The sequence below is a fragment of the Eucyclogobius newberryi genome, unplaced genomic scaffold, assembly GCF_026437365.1.
Source record: "Eucyclogobius newberryi isolate DKJ021-1_F unplaced genomic scaffold, fEucNew1.0.hap1 SCAF_10, whole genome shotgun sequence".
Lineage (NCBI taxonomy): Eukaryota > Metazoa > Chordata > Actinopteri > Gobiiformes > Gobiidae > Eucyclogobius > Eucyclogobius newberryi.
Genome location: NW_027315724.1, coordinates 26528447 through 26553198, shown reverse-complemented (window position 1 = coordinate 26553198; position 24752 = coordinate 26528447). Strand labels below are relative to the sequence as shown.

Below are 24752 nucleotides of genomic sequence, written 5' to 3'. Positions count from 1 at the left end.
TTACTGTAGATTTCATGAAATGAAGGCTACATGTACACCTTACATACAGTATAAACATGTACACAGTGGAAACCAATTGCTGACAATGTAGTAGAAACACAAAAGACTACGGTAGTTAGTTTGAGTCCTATATGCACTAGTGGTGATAGTAGTAACAGGACAGGTAAATTTGAAAATGTAATGATTTATTTTCCTGAGTTCTTATGTTTGGCTTTACAACTAATAGCCATCTCACTCAAATGGACCAATCTTCAAAAGCAAACAAAATGTTTGTGAAAAAGGACAAGGAACGTTGTTTTTTTTTTTTTTGACAGTACTAGTAAAGTAGAAAAAGGTTCAGTTGTAGTCATCTAGATCCAGTTTTAGAAAAAACAAAATGTTTCGACTCTCATCCAAGAGTCATTGTCAATTAGACTGGGAACTCTGATATTTATTCTATTCTGTGGTAAGCCCTGCCCGGGCCCTCCTGAAGTAAAAGAAAAAGTTGTTTGTTTCAACAGAAACTTACACCTCTTTGTTTTCTTCCTTTTGTCCCAGTCTCTCTCTACAAGACAAAATAGAGACTAATTAGCCCATTAATGGACTGATAGTAAACAAGAGGCTAGCTTGATGGAAAACAAAGAGGTGTAAGTTTCTGTTGAAACAAAAACAACTTTTTTATTTTACTTCAGGAGGGCCCGCCCGATGGGCTGGACTTACCACAGAATAGAATAAATATCTGAGTTCCCGGTCTAAATTCGCAGATTGACAATGACTCTTGGATGAGAGTCGAAAAGTTTAGTTTTTTCTAAAACTGAGTCCAGATGACTACAACTGAACCTTTTCTATAATGGAACACTCCTGGACGAATGAGGGATTACACCGACAGTACTATTAAAGGTTTTACAGTACCATTGGTGTGTTACCAATCTAAATAGCCTTGTCAGAGGTTTTCTCCTTACATGTGTGGTTTATAAATCTCATTGGCAATATAAACAAAAATACATTTTTAATTAAGTGCCTCATTGTTGGAGAGGTGCTCAGGACTGCTTGAAGAAGCAAAAACAGCCCTAAAGAACAGAGCAGCAGAATGACTTGATCACTCATTACTCAGACATTGCCTTTTGGTGGATAAATGTCATGTTTTGTAAGGCGTGAATAATTGTCAACTAAATGATAGAATTCATGTATAGAATACAAAACAACACGTAAACATTTACAAATAAGACTTTCAAACATTAGTGCAAAATCATATCAGCATCACATACAAAGTGTATAACAATAACACTTTGCTTTTGTCAAATGTAAAGGCATCCAAACACTGTGTGTCCAGACTTTTGAGTATTATTCAGTATCGTATGTGTCCCTGTGGACTGTGGACATTTCAATGTAATCACTTTTCCTTTGCAAGAAACTTAACATGAATTATGACAACTCGGATTTACAGCCCTGTTGTTAATCCAAAGCATGGTTGCAAAGACAAAACCAAAAGGAGAAAAATGAAAGGAAATGCTAATTCGGGTATTGTCCTTTTGGTCCTGAGGGTTCCTTGCATTATGGCAGTGTGCAGCTGGATTCACAGATGTTTAGTTTCATTCAAAGACAGATGTAAAATGAGATGGGGTGAAATGGTACTGCTTGTCCGACAGTGTGTCCTCTTGAATGTGTGCAGTGAACATCATAGGAACAGAACAATCAGATTTGATCCGATTGTTATGGCAACTGCATCAGCATCTCCAAAACTGCAGCGCTTATTGTCTTAACTGCATTGGTCTGTAGGGCGTAATTTCCCCCCCAAAACTAGAGGTGGGCAATATTGACAATAATGAATATTTTGGATTATCCTGATAAAGATAGTCAGACTATATTATGTCAATTAAAACATGCCATTAAACATATAAGTTGAAGTTTAATTATCAGACAAAGGCAATATGTCTGTAAAATGAATCACAAAAGTTGATACATTTCATCTTAAACCTCTTCAAAAGAACATTCCCAATACTATCAAAATTTGAATCATATAATAATGCCCATCCTTATATACCCATAGGTAATATTAAATATAATTTTGCCCACTCCTGACCTGATTGTGAAGTAAACATTTGCTAGCATAGCCGCCATTACAAACTGCCTGTTGTTTGGCGTCACTGGGTTGTGGGGGGGAAAATTCCAATCTGTTAGTTTCAAACGTGGGCCAAGAACGAAACAGTGCTAGTCAAATTAATGTTGTTGATACACAGGTGGTCATAATGCTATGCTTGTTCTGTGTTTTGCATCTCTTCTGTTCTATGGAATGTCTTCGGCGGTGTGGGCAAGAGTACGTTTGTGCAAAAGCATTTCATACGGGCACGTTGTGTGTTTTACAGTCAATAAAGTCGCAATATGGGCACATTGGCGGTAAATAGTTCATTGTTCTGAGCCTGCACTACCAGGCCACTCTCCTGTCTCTGTCCTCCAGCAGCTCCACGGTGGGGGTCGGGGCCGGCGTCAGGTTTGGCGTGGAGTGGCAGGAGGGCTGTAGGGGCAGAGTGGCGGTGGAAGATGAAACGGGCATGTCCAAACTTTCCATGGAATCAAAGAGGGCCCGGTTGGTCTCGTGCTGTGGACAGAGGACGTATCGGTTCGGTTGATGCACCTCCACAGTAGTGACGGAGTCCAGGCCTTTCAGACACAGAGGCAAGGGGCCCACATTAGGGTCACGGCCTCCCACAGCCCCCATCTCCATGGACGACTCATCCATGTTGACGTAGAGGATTTCGTCAGGGTCCTGGGTGTCCGGTAGATCGTCCAGGGCCTTCTCCAGCTCACAGCGCAGTGTCTCAAAGGAGGGTCGGTCTTTGGGACTCAAAAGCCAGCATGAGAACATCAAGGTGTAGCTGGACATGGAAAAGATTGAGCATTTAAAAATTAGAACTATATTGCAGTCACATTGCACAAGTCAACAAGAGACATTTAAAAGAAGAATATACAGTAGAACTAGTGATGTTAGATATAAATCAGATCCATGTACTGACTACAATTAAAACTCAAGAGAAAGGAAAGGAAAATATGTACCAGTATATCTTAGGATAAAGCTGCATTTACTTGGCCTATTAGGGTATGCCACAGGTAAAGACAGTCCATTTCTAATCTGATGAACTTTCTGAGCTATATGTTAATTGCAGGGAAGGAGCAGTCACTCACATGCTGTCCAGACAGTCAGGAGGCTGTTTGAGACGGTTGCCCTGTCTCAAGTAATCATAAATCTCACTGTTTTCCACTCCAGGGTACGGCGTCTGTCCCCTAGTGGCAATTTCCCACATTGTCACTCCAAATGACCACTAAAGAAAGAATATTATGATTTTAGTGCAAGGGAAAACAAGACTAAATTAGTGACATTCATTTCAAGGATTACTTACAACATCACTCTTTGTGGTGTAGACGCGATCAGCCAAGCTTTCAATTGCAATCCATTTAACCGGCATCTTTGAGATCCGCCCTTGTCTGTAGTAATCCCCATTGTAGATCTTTTTAGAGAGACCAAAGTCTGCTACACAAACATTCATGTTCTCATTCAACCTAAAACACAAAAATATGAATTAATTTTATGCATAAAAAATATAATTTTACAAATAAAGAAAGCTGTTTTTATGTATTATATAAATGTCCACTATATTGCAGAAAACAATGGTCTTCCATTTGACAAAGGCATGCACAGAAAAGTATCCTACTGATGTCTTATTCTGTTAAAGAAATGCTATTCAGTTATGGCATGTTTTCATTGTTATGTAATTTCCTTTATTCATATTTCTAATTGTTATTTTTTCCGGTTTAACGTCAAACATATTCACAAGATGTCTTTCATCACATGAGCTATAACAGAGGATGAACTCTAGGAGGAAGTGAAACTGTGTGCTGCTTACATGCAGTTGCGAGCGGCGAGGTCTCGGTGGATGAAGTTCTTGTTACTGAGATACTCCATTCCTCGGGCAATATCGGTCATAAACTTCACCAGCATCTGAGAGGGAAGGTACTGTAGGGCAATGGAAAGAGGGATTACCACAGTCCAAAACACAGTGTGTTATATGTTTTCAACAGCAGGGGGCGCTGAAGATGTGCTGTGTGGAGTGAACATGAACTGGCTGCCCTTGCTTTAACACAGATCCTGTGGGAAGAGCACTTCAACTCTATTGTGTTTCTAAATGTTTGCCAAATCCATGGAACACTTTAGTCATGTTTTAATTAACTTTGTATCTTGAGTCACTCTGCAGGGACTTGCAGCGTAAAACACTTTTCTGTCCAAAAGTGACTTCACTATTGATGAATTGTATTCCGTGCTGTGCTGAGGAGGCCAGCCATGGATCAGGAATGAAAATGTTCATTTTGGTGTTTCCAGAACAACATTTCTAATGCTGTCTTCAATTTTGAAGTTGAACATACAAATTAAACGTAAATTAATTTTGTTACGAATTGTCTTGCTCTAAATAATTGTGGCAGATAGTTATATTTTCTCATCCAGTGCATCTCAATTATATTTGTGTTTTGGCAATTTTGTAACTTTTTTACTTTTGTAAGTTATTTTGATATATGGGTCAAAAGGTGTGTCTGGGACCAGTGCCTCACCTTTGTATCCCATTCTGCTGACAGAGAAAGATTTCAATGGACCAATAAAGTGCTGTGTTTGTGCAGTGAGTGTGTAGCTGATTGGGCGTTTTGATTGTTGGAAATTGGACTCACCACAGGGCAGTCACCAAGTCTGGAGTAGAGCAGATAGCTGTGTAGGTCTCCATGTTTCATGTAGGGCAAGATCACCACGGGAGACGGGTAGCCTTCACTCTCCACTGTCTGCAGACACACACCTGAACAAACAAGCAGTTGTTGGGTTTCGCTCAGCATAAAAGACTCCACATTTTCGACAAGTTCTACATGCTGTAACGTTTTCATTTCAATATCCATACTGTGTCAATTAAGTGTTTATCCTCAATATGTCATTTATGGTGGAGGGTCTGCTACCTGCTTTTCTCCATATTAGTTTGTTTTGCCTTGTCATTAAACGTATCTATATAAATGGAGACAAGCAGGTGACGCAAACAGTCCAAGTCAGATCTGTGGATAGTTTTTCAATGTATCATTATTTGCAATTAAACACCTAGAATTAAATAAATCCAAGAGAAATACGTGTAATTTCATACTGTGGAACATTCCAGGCAAATCAATAACATCACCAAGGAGACAAGCAGGTGACAGATGCCGCACAGAAAGTCACATAGTGCACTTTTAATTTGTGGGTTAAATATTCAAAAAGAAAATTCACAAATGTTCAATTTGGTCTTTGCACTAGCGACCAACAGCAAAATCAGCATTTTAACAATATAGCGGCCATCATATTTGCCAATACTATGTTGTGATGTCATCTGAAACCCAGCTTGTTTAGTTTTGAATTGCAACATTTGTTTGATTTACCTAAAAGTCTCATGACGTTGGGATGGTCAAACTCCTTCATGCAGGCCGCTTCACGCAGAAAATCTTCCATTTCGGAACGTGTGCAGATGGCAACTAAGATGAAACAAGAGATACGTTTATTTTTCTACTTCAAAATCAAATCACACAGACTTAGATATTGTTTGCTGATTAGAAAGCCAGATTTCTGCCTCTTAGACCTTATAGTTTGTCAAGTAACTTATGAACTAGACAGTGTTCCCAAAAAGAAGACACTCATTGTAATGCTCTGAGTCGACTCACTCTTCATCGTCTTCACTGCCACTTTGAAAACAGACTCCTCTTGAGTGAGCAGCCCCTCCATCACAGAGCCAAACTCACCTAAAACAAGCAACGGAAACATCAAACACAGTCAGATCTAGAGAGGAAGTGAAACAATATACCCCAATTCTATTTCTTTGTAAATAGATATTACAAAACTTAAGCAAATGGAAAGTAATATATATTAAAGTGAAAAGAAACACTTATTAATATATATTGTAAAGTCATGTATATGGAAAAAAATACGTGTCAGCCTGTTATAAATTAGGCAATAACATATTTATTCTTCAAAAACAACTTCATAATGATGAATGTACTACATTTTCAAGCTGCAGTTTGTCAAGACACTCCTTGTACTTTTACTGATATAACCTCCTCCCCTTCCCCAAACACATTTCGAGCCACATCCCACCTTCTCCAAGGGTCTTTCCCAGAGTCAGTTTGTGTCTGTCCACCATGACGTCCTGCAGCTTTTGCTTCAGCTCATCACTGATGCCCAGGCTGTTCACTGAAACATATATGAAGACTTTTTATAGTTTCAAGAAAAACGAACCAACTACCCTGCAGGACTTTCCCAAAACCACAAAAGTCACAAAAAACCTTTGAGTTTTCATTATTGTGTAACATAAAGGGGAATTTGGTAAGTGACTATGACTGAACTTGCAATGTCTTATTTGAATTACCCATACACTTTTAAATTTTAGATAGTAGAGCGAGTCCTATTCTGAGACACATTTCTGTTTTATCTTGAAACAGACAAATGCAATTCTATTCTATTCTGTTCTATTCAATATTTTCACCTCACCCTATTTTCCTCCATATTGTCACAATCCTCCAATTTCAAGTCAAACGTTATGACGTGACCAAATAATCTCAATCAGGCCTTTTATGACTTGTTTTATGACTTTTGACAACATCAATACCTAAAAACGAACGAACACAAAATCTACACGCCTCTAAAGTGGGTCTAGTTATAGTATTGTCACGATACTAAAATTTCAAAGTCAATTTCAACACTAAGGATGAGACTTTATATCTAATACTGAAGACAATGATAACAAAACAGTTTTTTTGTATTGATACTTATTCATATCTAGTTTTGATACTAGTTTTAGTATTGTGTAGTATCTGTTTTTTTTTTACTTTTGCAACCCTAATAGGCAGAGATGAGGTCAGAGGATTTTAGCTTGTGGTTGAATAATTGAGCTCAATTCCGCATGCAGTGTTTTCATATCTGGACAAGGCTATGACAGGACAGCTCTCGCGCTCTCTCGGGCGCTGTCCCACTATCAATCAGCCACGTGCTGCTGGACAACAGTGCGCTCACAGACATGTTTCAACACACGTTAGCAGGACCAGCTATTAGCCTATGGGCAACACTTAGAACCTCAGAATTCAAATTTGTGTTGAAGTACTTGTCAACGTCAATGCCATAAATTCCACCTTAAATCCCTCCACGCTGACCTCTTTTTGTCTATTCCCCAAAGCAATTCCTAGTCAGTCAGACTGCATGTTATCTACATATCACCCATCTTGCTTTACACATTAAGGGTGTGTTTTGCAAGTTTAGACATGTATAGCTGGTCCATACACATATTGAGTATCCACTTCCATGAACAGGTAGTGACTATGTTGCAATTTAACAGTGTTTGTAGGTATAAACACATAATGGAGAATGAATTTGTTTGTCCTCTTCAGATTGTGTAGTCTGTCTTTTGTTATAATAGAACAAACTAGTCTTGAAATGCGAGTTAAACCTGATGGATGCCTCCATTTGTGTCACATTGCATGCCAGCAGCTGCAGTTTTCCTTTCACAGGAATTGTGCCAAAGACAAGACTGAGCATGCTTTGATGTGACATTTTTGTATTGGAGTGTTTTGCCGAATTTCAAAGGCAAGTTTCGGCCTGCTAACTACTCATTGTGAATCCCCCTTAATGACATATCTCTGAGGTTGTTTTTGTCACATCTGTAGACTAGACTTACGTGTTGCTTCTGTTGTTCTCCGGCTGTAGGTGCGACGTGCTCGGTACCTGACGACCAGCTCCCCGCTCTCCATCATAGGTTCAAAAGCCTCACTAGGAAATCATACATGACATAAGTAAGCACAAAAACAATAGGAGGCAGGAAAAAAAACCTCTTGTTGTGTACCTACAGGTGAATGTAGTGTTCAATGTTTTGTTGTTTGTGTTGCACCGAATCACCAGGACAGGTTCCTATGTCTGTGAATTTTGTCAATAAACCCTATTCTGATTCTGATTCTGAATTGTTGGCCATTTCACGTGTAGAGCCTTTGATTCTGATTCTGAATGGCATTTCCAAAAATTATACGTTTGGTGAAAATGCTAAAGATGACGACTATAAACAGGAAGCTAAAACCCATGAATACTGTACAGTACATGCAGTAGTGCTGCGAGTACAATCGGAGTACTCTGTTTCAGTGATTTGAGATCATCACAAGCCCTACAATCAATGTTCTGCATTTACATGTATTTTTTTAAGTTAAAGTTGGACTAGTGTGCATGTAAACTTTGTGTGTGATAGAAAAGCAAAGCTTTCCCAATGATTGGTTTTAGAAAAAAAAGTATATATATATATATATATATATATATATATATATATATATATATATATATATATATATATATATATATATATATATATATATATATATATATATATATATATATATATATATATATATATATATATGCCAAAATATTATCTATTACTTGAGGGATTTTGTTGTCTAGTCATTACAGTTCTATAGATGCACAGACACAAATTTAAATTGAAAATGTGAAAACAGATCATTTTGGTCTAAGCTGCATAAACACAGCTGAGGAGTCCATAATTCATAAAATTAGTGTTGGTCTCGCAGAACAGATGTTTCCTACACTGTCCAAGTATTTCAGAATGCATGCAGAATCAAGGGACAAGCTTAAAGAAATGTAAAAGCTGTAGGTTCCGGGTTTGGCAAAGCTTTGGCCACTAAGAGCGGGACCATGATACATACCCGAAACGCGTCTCCTTTCGCCGCAGCTTGGCCACATAAACAGCCATGAGCACAGCAATGGACACAGCTCCAGCAATAGCCATCACCACATACCACCAGTGCCAGGAAAAGGCTGGGGGCGAAGATCCACCTGTGGGACGAGTGGAGACGGGTTGTTAACCAGAAAACAGGAAATAGTGTAATGCTAGAACAGTGTATTTTTGTCAAAGAAGTGTAGTTAGCCAAACGCAGAAGTGAAGTGGAGGGGCTTGACATTAACACAAGACAAATGACCAAATCTGGTATACTTTCAATTTGACCTCAAAAATATGTCCCAAAATAATATTAGTCATGGCCAAACTCCCCCACTGTTTAGGACTAGTACAGTTAAATAGAGCAACCGTATATATTATATTTGTTTATATATATTTTAAGTATTGTGCAACATTTTGGAAACGGTTTCTGTTGAAGAAATGTTTTATATAAATAAAGTGGATAGGATTGGATAGTTTCCACTGTGATTTATTCTACCAAATTATTAGTATTTACTTATATTAAATTATAAATTTAAATTGTAAGTATTTACTTATTTTGTAGTAGTCATAAAATAACAACATGTACTGCTTAAAGCTATACAGGTGTGACTAGTAAAAGCCATAGTTGGCTTGTGAGTAAAATGCCTATTATCGGCATATAAAATGTTAGTTATATAAAATGCTAATCAATTAGCATATCTAAGCACATTTTACAACTTTTTCTAACTTTTGCAAACACATCTCAACTTTTTGAGATGTCTCACTGTCTTCAAAAATGTCTTACTTAGTTACTGCTCACTGTCACTCTTGGATGAACTACAGTATTGTTATGAGTGTGTACATGTTTATGTGGTGAGGCTGACTTGCTTTTGGTCAGACTAAAACCAAACTTCACTCTCTAAAAATAGGTGCCCTTGTCTGCTGCAGTAAATATGTGCGTGGAGATGTCCCACTGGCCACATTCAAATGTATTTCCAGTCTCCCACAGCCTCCACCCACTGTTTGTCTGTAACTTTCACACCAGACTTCTCCAACTCTCCCTGACTCCTTCAGTGTTTCTATCTACGACTCTTGTTGTTTCAATTATCAGTCGTATTAGACTAAGCAAACAAAGCTGTAGCACTGTTCCGGCCTGCTATAAATATTTATGACGCGTTGCCTCATTCAACCCGCCAGTCACCAGATAACCCCCCCTCACTTCAAGCATCTTCTCTTTCCTCTCTTCCTTTTTCTCAGATATTCAGGAAGAAGTAACTAACAGGCTCACAGAGGAACTGGGGACAGAAAATAAGAAAGGGAAGTTGTGTGGTGAAAAACACTGATCTCACTTCCCATTAGTGTCAAAAAGCCTTTCAAAGAGGTCAAAGTAGAGGATAGCGGTCAGATTTTTTTGCCAAACTAGCACTTACTCACCTTTCATTCCTTCCATTTCTGTTGAAGTGAAAGAGAAATGTAAAATATTAGCATTTAGCAAGTTTAAAAATGTACAATATGTGTGAAATGCTGTTACTGGCCTGGTGTAATGAGCATAAGAGTCTGAGTGGGTGTCCATGGTCCTGGTCCAGCCCCTGTATAGGAGCACACTCGAAAAGACACATTGGACAGTGGGACAGACAGGTTGATGGACAGCTCTGTGTCTAGGCCTGTGTCCACCGTGAGCTACAAAAACACAGACAATATAGTTAAGGACAAAGTATAAATAACTCACATATCAACATAAATGTTTTCTATTATCATGGGCTTTGGGAATGTCCTTATTGTTCACAAATGTTGGACTGAGATTGACAAAGCAATGCAGATTTTTTTGGACATTGCCATACCACTTGATTTCAGAACTGACTATGTATCTAGGCCTAAAACTGGAAGGGACATGAAAAGTGATTTGTTCCGTGAGTTGTTCTTTTCTTTTTCATCATCTTTTTTGTGTGTGTCTATTCTTGTTTGTTAAAACTGAAAAAAGAAAGAAAGGTGTGGTCTTGGTATAATATCTAATCCAAATGTTTGACAAGAACAATGTGTTACATTTTTGTGCACCCATGTGCTTGTTGCAATCTATAATTGCTCGATTTGCAGCCTTATGATAACAAACATGGCAAGAACACAAATGAAGGGACCATCATTTAGATAAGGATTGCCCCAAACTGACCTGTTGCTGGGCAGGTGTGCTGTACTCCACCATATAGCCCTGCAGATCTCCATTGAGCTTCCCTTGAGGCTCCTGCCATGTCAAGAGCACCTCTGTCCCATTGAGCACAGCACTCACGTTTACTGGTGGATTTTCTGGCACTACAACACACAAAAATAAAAAAAATTATCAATAAAGCATTTGACTTTAGACACAGTCTTCAGGAGTGAGAGTCTAAATTTAGCAGAGGAGAACACTTCCAGAGAAGGACACTTCCAGAGGAGGACACTTCCAGAGGAGGACACTTCCAGAGGAGGACACTTCCAGCGTGGACTGTAGGTTAACCAGGCGTGTGTTGTTTTGACAGGCTGAATCCTTCGGTGTGTGACGACAGCAGAAGGCCCAACACTCCATAGAGCGGGCAATGACTGGCTTCATTAGACAAATAAGGCAGGATCTGTGCTTCTCCCTTTTTCTCAGACATGACGACTCCTACATGTCATTGTCAGTTCTGTTTTGTCTTAACAAATGTAGTAAAATATGTTGCTGGCAGCACATATACTCAGAGGAGATGTATCCTTGCTCAAAATAGTCTAAAGAATCTGCATATTTGTGAGACTGCATTGCTCTATAGCCTACTCTCTGAGCCTATCACTACAGAGTTGGGGCCACTTTGTCTGGTTGTCAACTTTTTTTTTCTTGGGAGGTGAAAATCTAGCATTTGCACATACTCTGAATACAGTGTGAGTTGGAGAAACACGACCCTGCCTCTCTGGATGATGTTATCAGGAAGCGTTTCGGAGCTGATTGTTTCCATATGTGATCCCCGTTCAGTCGGCAGCAACAAAAACAACCACCTTCACTCGGTCGCTGTCTCTGCGCTCTCACCTCCTTCTCTCACTCCCTTCTTTGCTTTATGTCCTTTCTTTTTTGCTGTTATTTCCCACAATCTACTTAAAATCCTCCTTGTTTACTGCACGTGACTCAATTCTGTGGACAACCGCCATAAGGCTGGGGAAAGTATGTATTCAAATTAGTGGATTGGTCATTGTATATGGCTACTACAAAGATATGACTAGAAAAAACTAGAAAAAGTAGGTCAAATTCTGAAACAACTTTCCTTAAAACATTTTTTAATCAACGGCTCTTGAAATGCTAAATGAATGCCACTTATTGCCTTGGCAGAAATCAAAACATTTCACAGTATGTAACATGCTATAATAAACATTTCCAGAACCATAAAGTTGAATCTTGTGGCTAATGGGAGAACCGCAGTTAGTGTATGTTCTTTGTCTTCCACATTAAAGAGGCTGGTCCAAAGCTAAGAAAACAGCACTTCTGGTGACAATTAGTTAAACCATTAGGAGTTAACATCAGCATCCTCCAAAGGCTACCGTTACACACCCTATTATGTGTGACTATTTGTCACATGCAGCAGTTGTTTTCAGTTAAAATGAACGTACTTGAAAACAGCTGATATGAGTCAACATTTATAAGGAAAGGGGTCAAAATGTGAATAACTATGAGTCAGAACTATGACTTTTTCCATGAATGAAAACAGACCCCGTTCTTTTTCATATCAAGACAAGATCAGTGTCAGTGTTTTCACGTGTCACTAGCTAATATCCTATACATACTATCACTGTAAAGCTGCATTGTCTGAGAAGTTAAATGAATGTGGTCGGATTTTAGCTGATAGTGGCATTAAAGAGGATTAACACGTGTGAGTCACAGCCAGTACCGTAATTATGGTGGGATTGAAACTGGTTCAGGGCATCGACTGATATAATGTAACACATTTGTGGCTGATTCATGAAACATACCATTAATATTACTCAAATCCAAGTTCAATCCAAACCAAACCAAACTCTCTGGACTACAGTAGAATTCATTAGAAATTAGTTAAAGCTATACAGCGAGTTTTTTTCTGGTGGGGGTCTGTCACCTGCTTGTCTCCATGGAGATGGTTTTGCTTTATATATAAATGTATCAATCGGGTCTTAATTAGAGCTGCAAATCCATCATTTCTTCCACAAACAACAACATGTCCCGTCTTTTTCTACATAAAACTACACTGTGGTTTGGATCTGTACAAACGTGTTCTGAAATACATGGGATTATTGAATTAGTTTATCAATTCTTACGGGAAGGTTTAAACGTTAACAATAAACGGAATTGGGCAGTCTTAGTCAATATTCAATTAAAGGTGTTTCATGGCTAAAAATTTAAACATGGATTCTTGTAACTTGCTTGTCTCCATGGAGATAGATATGTTTAATGCCATACATTTATGTGTTTTGGTGAAATCCTTTGCATTATAAACCATTGCATGTTCTCACTGTTCAAACGCAGGTTATTGGAGGAACAGCTGAAGGTTGACTGTAATTTTTTTGTTAGAATATTATTGTTTTCTCGTCAAGATTACATTATAAAAACATCTTCGAGGTAGCTATTTTAAATCTAAAAAGAGTTGATAAACGTCATGTTTGCTGAACATGTCTAGAGCTGATAAAGTCAGCTTAGTCGGGCCACTCAGGTCACCTTGCTTCCTCTCCCCCAGCAGACTGCGCCCCTCCCTCTCTGTCTCCCTCTCTGCTCTGCTCCTTCTGGGATCAGGACGGGCTTTGGGAAAAAAGCTGCACAAGTATTTTGACAAAGCAGTCCCTTCCCCCCGTGCGACCGTCCCACCAACAACCCACTATTTTCCCACAGCGGCCAGTTGACGCTCTGGAAAGAGAAATGACAGGTCACATCAGGGCAAGAAATGAAAGGATGAAGTACTAGAGCGGCACAAGTGGATTAAAAAGTAAAAAAAAATAGTTGTGCTTGTTTTAAAAAGCGAGAAACAAGTTTGTCGATGAAGAGGAAAATACATGAACATATTTTTCCAGTGTTCTTGAAAGCCGTTACAGAAATTTATGGGAATGGAGCTGCATTCATGAAGTGAAATAGCACGTGAAGGAGGAGGAGCGTATGGCGAAGTCTGTGCCAGGATGACACTAGTACAGAGTTATAGATGATAAGAAATACTAATAAGATACATAGGGTCTTCAGGGCTAATTCAACAAAAGACTGGAGGAATAATGTGAATGTTTAGTTAAATATGTCATCTCAAGACTCAAAAGATCTTCCAGTATGCGCCGCTCCCCTTTCCACTCCCCCTTTCCACTTTCCTCCTGAACTCCTTCAGACCACTGACATAATCTAATCATGACTTCATCATGCTTTAATTAAATAGGTGTAAAATGAATAGAGAAACCATTAAGGGAAGTTAATGTGTCAAAATGTAAGTTTTTGTGTTTCTTTTTCTAACTTTACTTGCTACTTCTGTATTTTTCTGTTAATGGGAAATGCTCTCTGCGAATCATAACTCCCCATGAACCGCCCCTTGTCCGTCCAGCAACATATCTTCCCCCATACACTGTTTCCATTCCTGTTCACAGGCTGAGAGAGGAGCATGAGCTGGCATGGAAAATCCCACCTCTGTATAAACTAAGACGTTAAGCAGTCGTTTGTGCCTCCTGCCCTCCATCAACTCACACTGCTCTTAATACTACTGTCTGACATTTAGGTTTACATTTGAAATGAAGAGGCTCACTTGGGCCTGGCAAGTGTCACCCACACAGAACGAGAGGCAATTTAAACATAGTAAGGGTAACTTGATTTCATGTGTCCCTGTCGTTGAGTTTGCGGTATGCATTCAATTCCAAAAAGGTAAATGCACAGAGTAATACATTTGAGAAGGTATTGTCACAGTTTTCCATCTTTCGTATCTATCATCTTAAGTGACTTTCAAACATGAATTCAGATATTCAAACTTCCGCCAAGGCATTGCCCCTATCTAACATGGTAAGGGTATTATCTTATAGTGCTCAGACCTGGATTCACACCAGATACTTTAGTACCGGATCTAACATCAAAAACATTTTTTTTTTTCTTAACATACAGCTTTAGTCTTGCTAAAATAAATAAATAGTTAATGAACACAAAATGGAGAGCAAGTAACAGAAGGATAATCACAGGCAGCATGTCAAACCCTTTACGTACCTTGTAAATATGTCCCTGGAGGAAACCTACATGTTTATAAAAGTGTTTTTGTCTCAAAGCTAAAGGCTAGCATACATTAACTTAAATATAACACAAACTTGATAAAAGTACATAGAATGCAAAGTAAAGTGTTTTTGTAAACAGGTTTGTTCAGTTTGTGTTATTTTAACATTTGATTGATTACATTTATTGTATGTTAGCATTAGCTTAGAGACAAAACCACTTACTTTTATAAACATGTAGGTTTCCTCCGGTGACATATTTACATTTTTACAGATTATCCATCTGTGACTCATTCTGTTTTGTGTTCATTAAATATGGATTTATTTTACCAAGACTCTGCTAATTCCCATAAGGAATGAATGGAGCAGGAAGTGGAGCTCCGCTGTTTTAAGGCAGCCAAAACTAGCCAGTTTGGTGAAAAGGGCCTATTCTTACATGAACATACTTTGTTTTAAAACATAAAGCAGCGGATAACTGACACACATGAAACCTCTGTCTCACATCAGTCTGGGATCTCACCTCCTTCTTTAGTGCGGAGTTCCACCCAGGGCGACCACTCTGACGGCCCCTGGCTGCTGTGGCAGGACACCCTGACCGCATACAGGCTGTGGGGCTCCAAGCCCTCGATCAGGTAAGTGGCTGGTGGGATGTTCACGTTCTGATCATGGATCATGTGATCAGTCCCAGACGTAATGGCCTGTAATGTCAGAAAAACATCTATAAACATCAGCATATTAACTTTTTAGGGATAGTAAATAACAGATTACCTGCCTTGCACTGTGCAAAGTTTCACATTTAAGATAATGGCCACAAAATTTACCCCAGATGCCTTTCCTCTAACTTAAATCTCATTGCAATACATATTTTTAAAAGCCTGGGGTCAAATATATAGATGTATTTTGTCCAAAGCAAGCATAAAGAGACCAGATGAAAAATTGGCATTGCAATTGACATTTACCGTACTTAAACCAAATTTATGTCATTTTGGAGATAGCGCCTTATGCCACACTGTGGAATTTTATAACAAAAAGAAACACTATTTTCATTGGAAACAAGCAAGTGGAGGCACCTTCAGGCCAAATAAGCGCCAGCTTTGTGCACTTTAGTGCAATGAAAACATACTAAATAAAAAAAGGCTTTTATTGTAGTCAAATATTTTGGAGGCTAAAAAGTTGCGTACTAGGGCTTTAAAATTACATCATTCGTCGCTGGGAGCTTCATCTTTTCCACTTTCCACTTTTATAGTCTAGTCTAAAAGTAGTTATAATGTGTAACAGTCAAAATGGCATAATGCGTTTGTGCTTTCCACCGGGCTCAGCCAGGTGCATTCAAAACAACACTCATCAAAGATTAGAGCTAAAAAACTGCTACCTCTGCACAAGCTTCTGTTGTAAACACTTTTAAATTGGAACATGGTGCAGAAAAAAGCTGGATTACAGCAATTTATAAACCACATTAAAGTGGCTGTTTTGGCTCTTTTCCCATAGTTCCTTGTTAACTAACAAATAGCTCCTGAGAGGGTGGTATTCTTTACAGTCACCTTGCCTCAAACAGGTAAGTTGTGTGTGTGCAAGAAGTTGTGGTATAACCTGATTCAACAATGAAGTTTAAGAGACAAGAGTGTGTAAAAGGCAGAAGCAGTCTGGCAGGTCATTCCTACTGCGATGAATCACAATCCAAACCTAAACATCAAGTGCAGCTAATTCAATTGTAACAATCATCGCTGAGTCACGGTACAACTTGCATTCCCAAAGTGTTACTCGAAGAAAAATTATATCTTTTATGAGCATTTGCAGATTTGTTTAAAGTTTAACATTCTCTCTTAATACCCTTTTCCTTTCAGTTGTTGAGCGTGAACTGTCTCTTCAGGAAGCACTGACATTCTTGTAATACTTAAGAATTACTCATGCTGTTGAACATTGGTTAAGGATAATTGCTTCTTTACACAGCACTACTTAATGTCACAGTTCTGAGTTTGTGTTACTAGTAATTTGTAAAATTTTGGTCTATCAAAGCAAACCATAAAGTTCTATCTTCCCAATCTATATACCAATGTAAATGTAAATGAAGAGATATCTGACTGTACCAAATCAATAATGCAAACTACTATGGACTAGGACAGTAAATGTGAATAGAGAATATTGTACTACAGCCTACATAATTGAATTGTGAACACATTTTAAAGTTTCATTACTGGTAGATAACTGTCTCAGTCAGTCCTTTTCACAGAAGAAAAGTTTGGCTTTGTTCAAGTTTTTCCAAATGTCTTTTGTCCACACAAAGAGCCATTAACATTCACGTTTGCCCCATTTTGAGGCCAGCCCCTCTCCTTGTTCCCCAGCCAGGGTTGAGCCAAGAGTGAGAGCGAACGAGGGGCGGGGGCCATGGAGGTATGAGGGGCAGCTTTATTAGAACCAGATTTTTAAGGGTGGTGCTGTAAGTTCTGCCTCTACCAGGAGAAAAAAATCAGAACAGAGTTAGCGGCAGAGACAGAGAGAGAGGGAGTGGTTCTGGGTTTGTCCAGGAGGCCACTTTCCCAAACTGAAACATGATCCAGAGGTACATGGATAAATAAGGGAGGGGTTTAGGAAGAGTTTGGAGAAAAGAAAAGCTTTGTCTTATTCTTTTAAAAGAAGCTCCACAAATGCCCCTTTTGTATCGTGTAAAATTGTGTTTTGCCTGTTGTATTGACTTCCATTTAACTGCATTGCATTGTCTCACCTGAACAGAGCAGTGGATTATGGGAAAGTCGCCTCCAAACCCAGGTTGCCAGGTCACACGAAAGCTCTCCTGAGTGATCTCCACCACTTTGAGGTCTCTGGGTTGAGATGGCAGCACTAATGGAAACAGGATAAGATACTTATTTGGACAAAAAGTATGACAATAAAAAAAGTGTAAACATATCCAAGAAACCTACCTGTAATGACACCTGAGCCAGAGGTGGCCACGCCCTTTCGGTTATGGGCCTCGCAGGAGAAAGAGCTGGTTCGGTTTAGACCTGGACAACACACAAGACAACATTAACATTTTTCATACACTTTGTAAAATTATGTTTTGAATTGCAGTGCAATGCTCGGTATTTCATATGGCATGGATTCTCAACAACTTTAGTTTTGGTACAGTAACAGCAGCAACAACAACAACAACAACAGCAACACCAACAACAAAATCTAGTATACATTCTAAGAAGCAGATGCAACTACACAAATATCATTAGTTATTAGGAATGTTGCAGTGTTACATTTTAGTGTTTGAAAAAACAATGGTTTAATAATTATTGGTGCTTATTAACATCAGCTCATCTTTCCTCATGTGACCAACTTTTTTAATCAAACTTTCGAGTAATAAACATTTATATTTAGGTGTAGGGGTTTGGGGAATTAAAATGAATACATTTTGCTTCTAAATTGTCTTTTTCTGTGTTATATTGATGATACTGTTTGTGTCCCAGTCTACAAGGCAAAGTTCGCTTATTGTAAAGAGCTACACACATGGACACACATGACAGAGTGGATCTGACTGACTCACAGCTCTCACTCATGACACATTCCATCACTGCCCCGCTCCTCACAAACACGTGACCCCTGCGCTTTGCCCCAGCACCACTACAGGCTTAGGCACAAATCTGCTGTGTGCGGCTGCTGACACCATGCCACCATTGTGCTGGGGAAGGAGCGGGTCAGCACTGTGAAGCTCGGAGTTATGGGAGAGGGAAAAGGACGGAAGTGACCACTGACTTATGTGAATCTCTAGCCAAAATTACATAACTATCTACCTAAAGGCTCATAAGAAGCAGGAAACAACACCTTAATGTTATTAGTTGAGTCTAAAAAAAAAAGGTGAGCTTCTTCTTGACTCAACTTTCTTTCAGTGAAAGTAGAGTACTGACTTTGCAACTTCAGGTGCAAAATCTACCACTTTTGCTGCCACTAGAACTGACAAGGGGATCCAAAAGTGGGTTAGCGTCAAGATGCTAAGTTGGGTGAGACTGACAGCTCACACAAGGAATTACAACATCAAGCCAATTTTTAAAATGTACTTATACAATGTGGTCATATTCCAGGAACATAGAACATAGAATACAAACTAGAATATAAGTGGAGTGAGAAAAATCAAGGAAATTTACATCTGCTGTAAATAACACAGCTGGTGCATGTTGTGTACTCCACTTTATTGATTGTTTTGTATTTCTTAGTCTGGACTTGCGGTGGGCCAGAGCAGCTGTCCATTCCTGAGACGTGAGCGTAGATTACCGTCAAAGGGGCCTGGTCAGTCCCGACCTGTTCTTATGAGTCAAACCTCACTGCTGCTGCCTCTTGCTCACTCCTTCCTCTATGACTCATTCATGTGGCTCTACCACTGGACTTCACAGCAGTCTGTGAGCTGGCACTGTGGTTTGCTTTGAGACAAACAGTGAATCCTTTACTTCTCCTTTTATAGATCGTCATGTAGTGTTTAGTATTATTTATATAGTTGTCACTTGTCTATTACCGTATGTCATCTGCATTTATCCACAGACAAAACACAAAACAGCACCTGCTCACTGACTTCACAAGCTCCCTCTATTACAAGTAAAGGTATACCCATATGTAGGTACCTGTAATATTGAGTGTGGAGGGGGACAGGGCCACTGGGTCACTTAAAGCATTGAGGGGAACTCCATCCTGCAGCCAGATGACACGGACCGGTTCAGGGGGCCCATGGGCGACACAGCGCAGGCTCAATGACAGATTGGCCACTATAGTTGTGTGTTGAGGCTCCACGGAGAAATGAGGTAGTCCTGTAAATACATACAAAGATTTTGTTTCACATTTTTGTATCCAGCAATAATTGTTAATTTAGGCATTTGTTAATCTCACCTTCCAATTGAATGCTTCCCTCGTTGGAAAAAGCTGGCTCAGTTTCGATGAGGACAGCGCATTGGTATGAGCCCATATCAGTCAGCTGGACTTTCTCAATCCTGTTTAGAAAAGAGCAGGGACAAAGAATGTTCCACTGAAACAACACAAGCTCACAGATCATTTAATAATTGAATAAAGTATAGCCTACACTGTTTGTCTTTTTCTTGTTTTATGTATGTTTAAACATTGTCCATACCGCTTTCATGTATGCATATATAATTTACTGATTATATCCATAGTAATATTTTTAACAAGAAAATGATTTAGGGTTAGGGTTTGCAAAAATTTAACTAAATATTGAGCTACTGAACATGTAGGAAATGCATGGCAGTTTTCCGTCAGGCATGTCACTTGCAGAGGCAGATCAGATATGTGGTGCCATGGCTGAGTGCTCCCACCTGAGAGTGCTCATGATGGTCCAGGTGTAGCTGTCCGTGAACACTTGGTACTGGGTGGTGTCTGCAAACTGAAGGGGCTCTCCTCCACGGAGCCAGAGCACATCAGGGGGGTCCTCCTCCTCATTGCCCGTCCCCTTCAGAGTGCACTGCATCATCACAGGCTTCCCCAGAGACGAGATGACTGTGGAAGGACTGCGCTCAAACTCCAAATCTGTCAGAATTAAACATGATTATAGACACACACATACACACACATACACAATGAAGATTAATTTGACACTTTTCGCATTAAATTTACTACACATCCCAACTACTAAAATCTGTTAGTTCCAATTAGTTCCACCTATTAACACCACCTGTCTATGAAAACAGAACAGCACATTTTTCTTTTTCCTCTTATTGACTCATCTCAATTTATGATTTGTTGATGATTATATTTTTCTTCAAGCTTAAGACTAAATTCAGAAATAATTGATTTTTAAAATTTGATTATTGAAACAGCCCTACTGCAAACTAAGTACTGATATTCTAATGACCTTCAGGGATTTAGTTTTGTTTGCAAATTAACTTTGATTGCACCACATAGATGCAGCATTATCATTCCTGCTCCAAACAGAGTGGAGTTATCTGGTGTCCCTGCTGATAGAGGAGCCGACCTGTGGGACGGGCTGATAGGGGACAAAGGCCTCTTGTTGGCTCGGCTGAACCCAGCTCAGTGCACAACTCAATATGGTTAAGGCTACACCACGAAAACATCTGTGAAGCAGCAAGAAAAATGTAGCTGGAGTAACATTTATCAAGACTTTTTTCATTCCATTAAAGTAGTGCATTCATGCCCATATGCAATCACTTATTAGAAAGAATAGTTGGTAAATTAATACATGAATTACATGAACTTAACACACACAATATATATATATATATATATATATATATATATATATATATATATATATATATATATATATATATATATATATATATATATATATATATATATATATATATTGAAATAGATATTACCGTGAATGGTGTTTTGTGAATAATGGTGTTTTTGTGCATAACTTGTCAAGTATCTTTTATATAATTTTATTATTTTAAATGCTACAAATAAAACATGAAAAGGTTATGTTGTAAACTTTCAAAAAGGGGTATAAGTTGAAATGTCTGCCTTTGTGTCATATTACATAATATCGTCCGGGATACTCCAAACTAAATATCGAGACATAATTCATTTTTGTCAATATTGCATATCCTTAGTGGAAAATGTAATGCACCCTTTGCGATTTGCTAATTGTGGCCAGACACATTGAGGCCTGGATTTATTTGCAATAAATCTTGCAGCCCCAAACATTTCCCTTCTCACACTGAAATATCGCAGTAACTTCTCCATTTGAAAAAAAAAAGAGCCATGTTTTGACTCCTGCGGCAAGAAAATCCCATGAATGATTTATAGGGCCATGTCTGTAAAGATTCTCTCAAGCTTGTCGGCCCACCTTCCAAGTCGGCTTCACTGCCAACCTTTGAACTTTGACTCCATCATTGTGACCCTAGGGGAGACTCCACGGTAACTCAAGTGACCCAAACACACACAAACACACACAATTCACATTTGGGGGAGTAGATTTATGGAGTGGACCTACGTGTTGTTCCAAGTTATTTAATTACTTAAACAAGCCGCTCTGCATATTCAAACATTCCCCCTTTGAAGCTTTGCCGCCTTCACTATCTGCGCTTTTGGAGAACTAAAAGTCACTGCCTCCCTTTATTTTTTACACTTGACTGGGTGCTTTCAGGGTGCAGCATGCCTGTGACTTTGTTGTTTTCAGTGCAACATTTGACAAAGGCGGACCTAGTTTCCTCTTTGCGCTCTCTTGATGCTGCTTTCATATCATAATAGGGCTTGTAGAGCACAACAAAGCCCACTGAGATGGAGAGACATGCCTGACCTGTATATATGTGTTTTTATGTGTGGCGTGATAGAGGCTGACCAAAATGATGTATCTAGGCTTCATCTTTTGTCCTCAGCAGCTCCCTCGAGGTCCAACACATTTTCTTCCCTTCTGTAGTGCCATAGTGTCTGAGTCTTTGCCCCCATGTTAAATGTCATTGGACTGGCACATTCCCCAAATACCCAACACAGTTCATGCATTTGTCTTATTCCCAGTGCCTTTTTAATGCCTCATCATTCAGCCTCCCATGCACTATGGAGCCTTTGCCCTTTCTCATCTCGCCTCCTTTTCATGCCTTTCTTCAAATGAACGCTACACATTTAGCCACCTCCCCTCCCAAACTTTTTCGCAGCTACACTTTTGCCCCCTTGCCCCATTCATCATGTGCCTGTTAGTTTGAGTCAGTTTGACAAAAAACAAATCACTGCACCCCCTCCTCACTCTCCTGGGCCCCCAAACTAATGCAAAACCCCCAAAAGTCCTCCAAGGAAAAAAAAATCAACAGTAAAACGTTCACTCTGAGCTTGTAAATCATAGAGATGTGCAGTAATCTGGCTCTGTCCTGGTCATACTAAAGGCAGACTTTAGGGGCCCAGGCAACACAGCTGGTCTATAATGACCAAAACACATGAGCTGACAGATTTTTATTGGTTCTCATTTTAGGACCGAACATGACACACGCTCTACCCCTGAAACAACAGAAAGAGCACTGAAAGAGCAAAAAGTGTTTCTTACAGTTTGAAGATTTAAAAATGTAACTACAAGAGCCTGACAGAAGAGAGTTTTTGTTAACACTGCACAATGTGTAGCAAATGATACAAGCTGTAATGATACATTATTTAAAGGTGCACTGTTATTTTTCTCGAGTAGAGAATGCCACCTGCATGTCCTAGAACAAGTTATTTCTTTGCCTGGAAAGTGTCACAGTACGGTATTAAACTTATCCATGGAGACAGTCACATATAAGTGAATCCAAGTTTGTTTATTGAGTGGCTGCGTAATGCATTACTAATACTGACTGCATAATGAATTACCAAAAGTCAGTACTTTTTCCCCATTAGAATAACGTCTAAAGAATAAAGTCTGAAGAATAAAGTCTAAAGAATAAAGTCTAAAGAATGAATTCTAAAGAATAAAGTCTAAAGAATAAAGTATTTTACACATACTAGTACTTTGACACAAGAATGCAGCCACTCTGTCACTTAGCCATTATTGGAAACTCCAAATGAATAACATCTCCATGGAGACTAACAGATACGTTACATTGTGCACTTTTAACACAGCAAATTACAAATCATAAATAAAATCATAATAAAATGACTTTTATCAGGCCATTGTGACGTGTGATATCATCTCACTGTTGTGCTAATTTTTACATGGTCCCCCCCCCCAACATAATCTACCCATGCTTGCTTTGGATTAGAACAACATTGAGGCCTTCTGATGCTTTTCCAAAAAAACCTTATAGATCTCATACTGTAACAGGCAATGTAGAAAACATAGGCTACTGATCTAGGATAGTAATAGTCTATTGTCTCACACCATCCTGACCTTTTCAACACCACAAAAATGCAAGATCGTTCTATAAACTGTGTGTTTGTTTTCTTTTGTTGCTCGTGCTTTTACGAGTCTCGAAATCATGTCCCCAGATGCTGAAGGAACTCAGCTGTGGTTTGCCTCTCCACCTCAAAGCAAATTGCATGAATGAGCTGCGAGTCGGGAGAAAAAGCTGGACTAATTGCTCGCCATGGTCTTTTAACGCTTCAAACTCAGCCTGGACAATGACTTTAGGACAGGTCGAGGATCTTTCTTACCTGTCAGTGGCTTCACGGGGCCAAAACCAAGCGCGAGCAGGCAACACAGCAGCAGGACAGATGCGCTCATGGCTCTTCTGGAGGCAAGACGTTTTAGGTGCACCGCCGTGGTCATCTCACAAACATGGCAACTTTCAAAGAGCTTTTAAAACGTCTCCTTTGCTTGACGGAGACGCGATTATCCACAGAGCAAATACGTTTCACTTCCCTCAAAAAAAAAAAAAAATCAGCGCTCGCTCACTCAACTTGTTTTTAAATCCCCAAAAAGCGCACGTTATCCTCGACACTCAAAAAACACGCAAAAAACATCAGATAAAGTTGTTCAAAGTTGATCCCGCGTCTCAAGCGCTCGTGCGTATTTGAAGCCCGTGTTTCCTGCCGCGCGCCTCGTCCAAAGTCTCGCTCCAGCCCGCAACCGGTTCGCTCAGACAGTCCCCTTGGCTCTTTTCTTTTCCCTCTCCTCCTTCAAACAAGATTCGAATTCCTCAACTCGACTTCTTCCCCCTGCCTCCTCCTCCTCCTCCTCCTCCTCCTCCTCCTCCTGCTCCTCCTCCTCGTCGTCCTGCTGAGCATGGCTGCTTCGCTTTGAGGATGTGAGTGACCCTGCGGCATGCTGATTGTCTCTATACAATCCCCCATTCGCTTTTTAATTACGCACGTCCACCGCGGGCAGTACAACCTGTCTCTGTCCCGTCACAACAAGTCTGGGGTAGAGTCGAGTCAAGTAAAGTAGAGTAAAGTAAAGTGCAGTAAAGTACTGTAAAG

The 24752-nt window shown here is 39.5% G+C and overlaps 1 protein-coding gene across 1 annotated transcript; it reads right to left on the bottom strand.

Moving 5' to 3' along the window:
* Nucleotides 1-973: 973 nt before the first annotated feature.
* Nucleotides 974-24196, bottom strand: axl (AXL receptor tyrosine kinase). The gene is made up of 20 exons (XM_072452817.1): nt 23988-24196; nt 20222-20432; nt 19782-19882; nt 19520-19702; nt 17840-17920; nt 17626-17759; nt 15442-15619; nt 10894-11033; nt 10262-10406; nt 10161-10178; nt 8734-8863; nt 7704-7795; nt 6131-6226; nt 5701-5778; nt 5422-5514; nt 4696-4817; nt 3882-3991; nt 3378-3537; nt 3163-3299; nt 974-2855 (listed from the first exon to the last, which is right to left on the bottom strand). The coding sequence occupies exons 1-20, from the start codon at nt 24100-24102 to the stop codon at nt 2405-2407; spliced, it is 2775 nt and encodes a 924-aa protein (XP_072308918.1). The 5' UTR covers nt 24103-24196; the 3' UTR covers nt 974-2404.
* Nucleotides 24197-24752: the final 556 nt, after the last annotated feature.